The 7,220-nt window shown below is 53.3% G+C and overlaps 1 protein-coding gene across 1 annotated transcript; it reads left to right on the top strand.

Moving 5' to 3' along the window:
• The first annotated feature begins 5,711 nt into the window (after positions 1 to 5,711).
• Positions 5,712 to 6,638, top strand: LOC128903571 (olfactory receptor 14A16-like). Its single transcript, XM_054187586.1, has one exon. The coding sequence runs from the start codon at positions 5,712 to 5,714 to the stop codon at positions 6,636 to 6,638; it is 927 nt and encodes a 308-aa protein (XP_054043561.1).
• Positions 6,639 to 7,220: the final 582 nt, after the last annotated feature.

Here is a 7,220-nt window from a genome sequence, read left to right as displayed (position 1 = left end):
AGTAGTTAGCCTCTGGCATGAAGTTCTTCGAACAGTGGTTTTGCTCTCACTGCTATCTCTTTGTCATCATTTAAAGACGACACCTTGTAGACAGAATTGCCCTGAATTCATGCCCGCTTCGTATATTTTCTCCCTGGTTCCAGTAAGAGGTGGAGGGGGGGGATAGGGTACTTGGTAGAGGCCAAGGTACAGATCCCAGATCTCTGGAAAGGCACAAAGGCAGGCAAAGTCTTCATGCGGTGTTGTGACCGGTACCCACTGCTCCTGACCCCTGGAGTACACTGACACAACACCGCAACCTGCATTTCCAGTCTGCTGAGTCCTAACCGTGCAGCAGAGATCCTAGAAGCTCTGAACTGCCTTCGTCTGCCCTGCGTTTCAGCACGTCAAATGAAAGTAACCGAGTCAAAGAGTTGGTTTTGAGCTTCTCCACAGCCTAAAGCACCGCATGGGTAAGGAGCCTGGCCGGGAAATGTAAAGAGTAATCAAAGGTAGGACGAGATACCTACTGAGCACAGGACAATGCCACCCTGAATTGTCCCATGAGCCTCTACTGTAGAAAGCCTCACCTGTACCTGACTCTCTTCTCCTGGGGCACACTGCAAGGCACAGGCTCATGGAAGGGCTTTTGGGAAAGGGGTTGGTGGGGGAGCCTCTGGTCCAGCCTCTCACCCAAAGGTAGGGTTGTCAATCCCAGGGTCAGGTTGGCTGACATTCTGGGGAGCTGAAAACCTCCAAAGATGGAGATAACAGAGAGTCGATGGGTGTCCTGCTGCAGCTCAACGTCTGCCTAGTCCATTTTTCCTAATATTCGGTATAAAGCTCCATGGAGGATGCTTGCCACTGTTGCCTCTGCCAAACATCTGCCACAGCAGAAGAGTTTGCCTCCACCTTCATCTCTCCAGGAAGATGTCACCTGCTCTTAGACTGCCCTGTGCCTCCCCTTCAGCAGACTAAAGAGGACCGGTTGTCTCAGCCTCTCCACACAGCTCACGTGCTTCAGGCCCCTAACCCCATCCCAACAGACTTCCTCTGGACTTTCTCCAGTTTCTCCGTCCTCCTTTCACAATGGGATCCATCTATGGCATCAACCATAACTCCCACACCCTTCTGCCCAGGACACTCCTCAGCCAGTCGCGTCACAGCCTGTCCCAGTGCACCGGCTTTGTTCTGTCCCCAGTGCACACCTTGCCCCCTTTGCCTTATGAAACTTCAGGAGGTTTCATTTGGCCAAGTCCCCAGGTGTGTCAAGGTCCCTCTGGACTCAAAGTCCAAATGGTCAACATTGCAGGTTTTGTGGACAGTGCCTCAAACCAGATAAGAATATGGGGAATTGCAGGATCCCACAGGTAATGAAAGAGCATGATTTGCCTAATGGAGTTGGCACCTGAGTTTGAAAATCAGCACACCAACCACCTCAGATATACCCCAAGGTTGTAAGAAAAAAGAAAAGCATGGCCAAGGGGGAGTGGATGAATAAGGAAGACGTTCATTTTGGAGGGGATTTGGATAAAAAAAGAGAAGCAATTGTGGTTTCAAGGAATGAAAGGGATGTGGTCAGGGCTGTCTGGGGACACCTGTGAAGCACCCTGGCACCTGATGTGAATTACTTCTGTGGTCAGAGACAACCTGAGAGCTTTCCCTAATTTGAAAAAATGAAGGGGAAGAAAGGACAGTCATATTTAGGCTGGATGGGACGTCAGGAGGTGTCTCGAGCAGCCTCCTGAAGGGCCAGACCAGTTACTGAGGGCTTTCTCCAAACACATCCTGGTCACTTGCTAGAAGAGATCCAGTGACATAAACCAAAGAAGTAACCTGGATGTGGTGTAAAAAGTCCTGAGCAGAAGGGGATCATCACTTCCACTGTCTGTGCTCCTGCTCATACAGCCCGGAATGCTTTTGGCCTCCCTTGCTGACGGCTCATGGTTGTCCCAATGAAACCCAAGGACCACCAAAGTCTTTCCTGCAGAGCTGCTATCCAGCCATGCAGCCCCATGCCCTCTGCCATTGCACAGGATGAGTGCACCTCAAGGGGAGGACTTTGGCTTTGTCATCATTGGATACTGTGTGCTTCCTTTTGGCCCAGCCTTCCAGCCTGTCTTTGTCCTTTGGGCGGTAGCCTTGAGCTCCAGCATCGTGTCTGCTCTCCTCCATATGCTGTCATCTACAACTGTTATGAAAAAGCACTCTCTCGTCTCCTCTGGGTCATTACAAACACATTAAACAGGGCAGGTTGCAGGCTAGACCCCTGCAGAACCTTACAATCTACAGGCCTCCAGGCAGTGTAACACGCATTGACCATGTCCCTCCGAGCCCGCCTGTACAGGTGGTTTTAGCTATCCATTAGCCATCCATGCAGGCATTAGCCATCCTAGCTTGGGCATGAGAGTGTTCTGTGGGACAATGCTGGAAACCTTGCTGACTTCCAGGTCAAAGATAACTACGTCTCTCCTTGCACCTAACAGTCATGTCCTTTCTTCACATAAAGCAAGTAGGATGGCCAGGCAGAGTCTCCCCTGGCTAAATCCTGTCACCTTCTCTTTCGGCCATGAAAGAATTGTGACCTGAGGGGACCTGCTCTGGAGCACAGCCTTTCACTCCCCTGCTCATCCATGGGGCATTTCTGAAAGGTGCATGCAATATTTGGGTGCCGCCAGTCATCAGGGAGTGCCCCCACTTTCAAAGATGATGGAAGGGGCCTCTCTGTGACATCGGCCTGCTCTCTCAGCTCCCTGGGATGCCACCCATCCTGTCCTAGAGACTGGTGAGGATGGTGCTTGCTCAAGTGACTCCTGACTTGATGCCCATCCACCGCTGGTTGTTCTCCTCCAGGGTCCTGCCTCAAGTCACAGAGGCCTGGGAGACCTTGCAGGGAAAGATCGAGGCAAAGAGGACATAGACAATCGCAGATCTATCCACACCTGCTCCCATGAATCTCAGCAGTGGCCACACGCTATCTTTGTTTCTTCTTTAACTTTCAGCAATTACATCAGCAGGTTCCCCTGGAGCCCCAGGGACACCTGGAGGGAGCCACAAGGGGGCAGAGAAAGGGCTGCCTTGGGCTGGTCCTCTGCTGCTGAGCTGGGCTGGGCTCCTGGCATGGAGGGAGCTGATGGCAAGCGGGCAGCGCTGCAGAGAGACGGCTCTGCCCAGGAGCAGCTCCTCTGCCAAGCGCAGCAGGGCTGAGGGCACTGCCTGCAGGCAGCGAGGGCAGAGGAGGGAGGCAGAGAGGGTGTAAAGGCAGTCTGGGGTGGGAGGAGAGAGGAGAGCTCAGCTGGAGAAAAATCTTCCCAGCCCTGAACAGGGTAAGTCTCTGGCTGCAGGGCAATGCAGCTGCGGTTCCTGGAATGATCTCCTGAAGCTGGCACATCCCACAGCCTCTGGGATCTATCAGGAGGTCTCTCAGAGGTTCTCCAACATAGAGAAAAAGGACTTGCTTTGGAGCAGGGCTTCCCCATGGCTCTGTCAAAGGGACAGGGCACATCAGCTGCCTTCACCCGGGGATGGCTGCAGAGTGTGAAGGTGGGTGTGCAGCCAGGGGTCTGTCCTTCAGAGCAGGGTCCCTGCACCCAAGGGTGCTTTGTGCTGTGGCAGGGACTTATCTCCTGTCAGGATCAGCCCTCGGTTTCCCTGAGGAGCTCCCAGCAGCAGTGCGGGGAGAAGGTGTGGGTGGAAGAGGCAACTCGTGGCAGGAGAGTGTCCTGCTGTCAAGGGGGTGCTGCGTGGGTCAGGGCTGCTCTCAGCTGCAGTTCACCCTCAGGACATTTCTGAGGGCACTTTTCAAGGGGAAGCTCAAGGCAGGAATTACGTTACAGATAAGGAGCTTTCCTGTGTTTGTGTTTTTATTTTCCTAGTGAGAGGGTGGGGAGGTAGAGAAAGGGATACATGTATAGGGAGCTCTCAAGTGGGAAGAAGTCAGTGAGACTCCTGAGCTGTAGCTTTGAGTGGTCAGTAGGTCTGCCAGGAACCTCCTGGAGTGCCTTCAGCCACTCCTCTGCCCATGGGCAGCACCAGCATCAGCTCTGCTGGACCCATCGGGGTTGTTCTGACCTGCCCTTTTCCACCTGCAAACAGGAACATGAACCCAGGCAGTGCCCGGCAAACAGGCAGGTTTCTGTGGGGCCAAGGGGAGTGCACAGGGGTTGGGATGGGGTCTGTGAGAGCTGACAGGGAAAAGACATGGGACAGGGAAACACCTCCAGTGAGGAAAATCTCCCGGCAACAGGGATAGGGTCAGGGAATTTGTGGAAACACAAACCTGAAATGGCTGTGGGAGGAAGGATTCATAAAACTCCGTATGATCCCCTCCAATGCAGACCCCTTCCCCTGAGCAAGCCCCCTCGCCTCCTCTCCCACCCAGCAAAGCCTCAGCCCTCAGGGCTCTGTGGTTCAAGGCATGATCCTCCTGTGAAGCCAGAGCTCCAGCAGAGCCCTGGGCCAGCTCTCCAGACACATGCCCATTTCCCTCTGCAGAACACAGGGACTGAGAGCAGGATCCAGGCACAGTTGGTGTCTGGGAGGTTGCGTGAACATCTGGGTGAGGGTAACGCTGTCCTGAGTGCCCGGCTGTCTCTGCCCTGGCCTCTCTCAGCCAGACCCTCACTGCGTTTTTCCTTGTTTCTCCACCTATTTGTGATATTGTGATTGTTCTCTTTCTCTCAGCCAGGCTCTCTGGGGATGGGAGTTGCAGCAGCCGAGTCAGGCACCGGTCTTGTGATTTCTCCCATGAAAGTGTTTCCCTGGGAATGAAGTGTCCAAGCTCTCCTCTAACGCATGGGGCTGTGGGCAAAGTAGTCTATGTGGCTGGGGAATGAGCTGACTCTCCCTTTCTGACATACCATCACTAGGACACTTGGGTATCTCCTTGGGGTGTCCTTCCAAGCACTGAGCTGCCCTCCAGGATGCCAATCTGTCCTGGAGCATCCTGCTGTTACCTGAATGCCCTGTGGAGAAGCACAGAGACGCTATGACTGAGGAAACGCTGCTGGGTTTGTGAAAGGAGCCATGTGTGTCCTTGGCGAGAAGTGGGGTGCTGAGACCTTGAGAAAGGGTGAGACACTGAGCTCTCGGCAGTGGGTTTCTCTGCTCTCAGCAGCGCCTGGTGCCTTTCCATGTCAACACGTGAGTGCGATTCCCCTCTGTCTCAGAAAGTCACAAGCAGAGGGCAGCTGGGAACAAGACAGAGGGACAGACCAGCTCCCCTCTCTCTGCACTAACCCTCAGACAATCCCCTTGCCTGGCAGGACTGCCTTTGCTGTCCCTGAATGCAGCAGAAATGGTGAGGGTTTCTGAAATGCAAGAGAATCTCCAGTTCAGACAGGAGAGATCTGTATAAGAACCTCTCTCCAACACTCTTGCAACTGTGGTTTCATGGCAATGGGAGTGCAGAGACTGACAAGCCCTTTGTCCATGAGGAGAGGTTTATCTGACAAATTGGAACACCAGGACTGGCCACCCCATTCCCACGAATCTGCTGCTGCAGAGCAGGGCTGACTCCTGGGCAGCCAGCGGGCAGAGGTCCCGCTCCTCCTGGCACACTCGGCCAGAAACAATCTGAGCTCCAGCCACAGAGCTGAATAATCTCATGGAAATGAAACAGTGGCAGAGAGTGTGAAGTATGACAAATGGTGTTGATTTTACTCAGAAAAGTTTCCCCTGACTTGTCACTGTTCTTTCCTCCTTGTTCAGTGCTCCACACCCAGAGGCAGCACATGTCCAACAGCAGCTCCATCAGCCAGTTCCTCCTCCTGGCATCCGCAGACACACGGGAGCTGCAGCTCTTGCACTTCGGGCTCTTCCTGGGCATCTACCTGGCTGCCCTCCTGGCCAACGGCCTCATCATCACCACCATCGCCCGTGACCACCACCTCCACACCCCCATGTACTTCTTCCTCCTCAACCTCTCTGTTCTTGACCTGGGATCCATCTCCACCACTGTCCCCAAAGCCATGGCCAATTCCCTCTGGGACAACAGGACCATCTCCTACTGGGGATGTGTAGCACAGGTCTTTTTTTTCTTTTTCTGTGCTGCAGCAGAGTTTTATCTTCTCACTGTCATGTCCTATGACCGCTACGTTGCCATCTGCAAACCCCTGCACTACGGGACCCTGATGGGCAGCAGAGCTTGTGTCCACATGGCAGCAGCTGCCTGGGGCAGTGGGTTTCTCAATGCTCTGCTGCACACGGCCAGTACATTTTCCCTGCCCCTCTGCCAGGGCAATGCTGTGGACCAGTTCTTCTGTGAGATCCCCCACATCCTCAAGCTCTCCTGCTCAGGCTCCTTCCTCAGGAAAGCTGGGCTTCTAATATTAAGTTGTTTTTTAGCTCTTGTGTGTTTTGTTTTGATTCTGTTGTCCTATGTGCAGATCTTCAGGGCCGTGCTGAGGATCCCCTCTGAGCAGGGACGGCACAAAGCCTTTTCCACGTGCCTCCCTCACCTGGCCGTGGTCTCCCTGTTCATCAGCACTGGCATGTTTGCCTACCTGAAGCCCCCCTCCATCTCCTCCCCAGTTCTCGATCTGGTGGTGGCATTCCTCTACTCGGTCGTTCCTCCAGCAGTGAACCCCCTCATCTACAGCATGAGGAACAAAGAGCTCAAGGATGCCCTGAGGAAACTATTTGAATACAATCTTCTTTAGATTAATAAGGTGTCCACTGTGCCAATGGAGCTCCCACTGCATCTCAGGAAAAAGCAGGACTAATTTTCCTTCAAATGTTTCTTTACTTTCTCTTTGTGGGATTTTTTTGTTCTTATTCGGTTTTTTTTGTTCGTTTGATTGTTTTTATATGTTTTGGGTTTTTTTATTCTAGAACTTTGTTATTATAATTCTTGGCTTCCTACTTCTTTTTTCCTTGACCCAAAGCCCTCATTTACATATGGACCAGGCTCTCTTTTTAGATAAGCTCAATAAAGATATCTGGAAAAATTATTAGTCTCAGCTCCCATCTCTTCACTACCCTCTGGAGCTGGGCGAGCAGCCCCAGCATGCAGGAGGGGTTCAGGAGGCAAATGTCCATCTGCCCCATGGAGGATCAGCCCCAGAGACCCTTGGGGCTGCCCCTGGCTGCCTCGCTGGGGACTCTGTCTGTGCCGCCTGCGAGTCGGGGCTGCTGCTTCCCTGGAGCCATGGCCAAGGACAGCAGCAGGACGAGGCCTTTCCAGTGCTGGTCTCTCCTCACATCCCCACTGTCCTGCTGTGCCCTTGCCTTTGTGTTCCCCC

Source organism: Rissa tridactyla, unplaced genomic scaffold (genome assembly GCF_028500815.1).
Source record: "Rissa tridactyla isolate bRisTri1 unplaced genomic scaffold, bRisTri1.patW.cur.20221130 scaffold_47, whole genome shotgun sequence".
NCBI classification, from domain to species: domain Eukaryota; kingdom Metazoa; phylum Chordata; class Aves; order Charadriiformes; family Laridae; genus Rissa; species Rissa tridactyla.
The sequence above is the reverse complement of the archived record's forward strand: the minus strand, read 5'-3'. Positions and strand labels throughout refer to the sequence as shown.